General features: G+C 48.5%; 1 protein-coding gene across 1 annotated transcript; it reads right to left on the bottom strand.

The window, feature by feature from the left end:
* Nucleotides 1-528: 528 nt before the first annotated feature.
* LOC103196047 (olfactory receptor 1F1-like) lies at nt 529-1,467 on the bottom strand. Its single transcript, XM_007939700.1, has one exon. The coding sequence runs from the start codon at nt 1,465-1,467 to the stop codon at nt 529-531; it is 939 nt and encodes a 312-aa protein (XP_007937891.1).
* Nucleotides 1,468-1,723: the final 256 nt, after the last annotated feature.

Here is a 1,723-nt window from a genome sequence, read left to right as displayed (position 1 = left end):
ACTTGGAGATCTTTTCAACCCAGGGTGATGCATCCACATACTCTATGGAAGTGCATCCCTTGGAGCAATCGACCACGGGGCACCAGAGGGCAACATTCACACGGAGGAAATGCAGGACACACAGGAGGGCATAACTATGAGGCGCTGGGGTGGGCGGTTACTGGGCATGGAGGGGAGGAGAGTGAGTTAGGGTTGGAGATGGTAATTGGGGAGTGAAACCAAATGTACATAAAATGTTGAATGTAAAACAAACTCTGCTCTGTAAACTTGCACCTAAAGCACACACCAAAAAAAGAAAGAAAGAAATCACACACAAAAAAAAAAAAAAGAAAGAAAGAGAAATTTTACTTGGCACACATAGCAAGGTTACAGGTCAATCCCAGTCTACTGCTATATAAGAAATGATAGCCTTCAGTGTGCCCCTTTCACTACATTTGTTTCTAGACTGGCTTTGACTAAACAATTGTTACCTTATACCAATTGGTGACAAAGACCTTTGCTTGGGAATGAGATTCAGCTTTGACGTTTTCATTGGGTAGAAAACCTCTTTCTGCTGATCAGTGTTCGTAGAGCCCCTTTCAAGTCCTTGTTCCTGAGGCTGTAGATGAACGGGTTCAGCATGGGGGTCACCACTGTGTATAACACAGTAGCTGCGGTGTCTGTCTCAGCTGAGTGGGTGGATGAAGGTTTGAAATACACAGCAATGATGGTGCCGTAGAAGAGGGAAACCACAGCCAGGTGGGAGCCACAGGTAGAGAAGGCCTTCCATTTCCCCTTTGTGGATGGGACTCTCAGGACTGCACAGGCAATAAAGATGTAGGAGATGAGGATGCAAATGAATGGAACCATAATTAACAGCCCTGCTACAAGAAGAATCATCATGTCATTGATGTACGTGTCAGAGCAGGAGAGTTTCAGGAGAGGAAGCACATCACAGAAGAAGTGGGCGATCGTGTTGTCTGCACAGAATGACAGTGGAGCCATCAGCAGGGTGTGCAACAGACCAGGCAGATTGGCAATGACCCAGGACCCAGCGACCAGCAGGGCACAGAGCTGAGTGGTCATCTTTGTTGTGTAGTGTAAGGGTTGGCACACAGCCACAAAGCGGTCATAGGCCATCATGGCCAGGAGGAAATTGTCCATGTCCCCAAACACAATGATAAAATACATCTGCGTGAGACACTCCGAGAAAGAGATGGTCTGACTCCTGAGTAGGTGATTGGTCAGCAACTTGGGGACAATGGTGGAGGAGAAGCAGACGTCCACGAAGGACAGGTTGCTGAGGAAGAAGTACATGGGGGTGTGCAGGTGGGAGTCTGTGCTGATGGCCAGGAGGATGAGCACGTTGCCCAGGACCGTGGCTATGTACATGGTCAGGAAGACCATGAAGAGAACCTGCTGCTGGGGCTGCCTGGAGAGCCCCAGGAGGAGGAACTCAGAGACACTCGACTGGTTTGCCCCCCTCATGGGCGTGGAGCCAGGTTAATGCACTACAGCAACATCAGAAACCTAGACACAGAGGCTTGAAATGGGGCAAATCAAGTTGCAGGTCAAGCCATGCTTGCAACACAGTTAATAGTGTTGCTAGAATAGAATCCACCAGTCCCAACTATACACCCAGCTTGCAACCCTCAGTCCTGGTGCTGCTCCTACTGTAATTACTGACTCTTATTTTGCATGGTGAACGTTGAAAAACACACAGGCCTATACACAGACCAACTCT

This window comes from Orycteropus afer, unplaced genomic scaffold (genome assembly GCF_000298275.1).
Source record: "Orycteropus afer afer isolate SDZICR_OR568_19922 unplaced genomic scaffold, OryAfe1.0 scaffold00061, whole genome shotgun sequence".
Lineage (NCBI taxonomy): Eukaryota > Metazoa > Chordata > Mammalia > Tubulidentata > Orycteropodidae > Orycteropus > Orycteropus afer.
This window is presented reverse-complemented; position numbering and strand designations above follow the sequence as displayed.

Excerpts from the sequence above, each read along its gene's own strand:
- LOC103196047 (XM_007939700.1), bottom strand. The coding sequence starts at position 1,467 with ATGAGGGGGGCAAACCAGTCGAGTGTCTCTGAGTTCCTCCTCCTGGGG.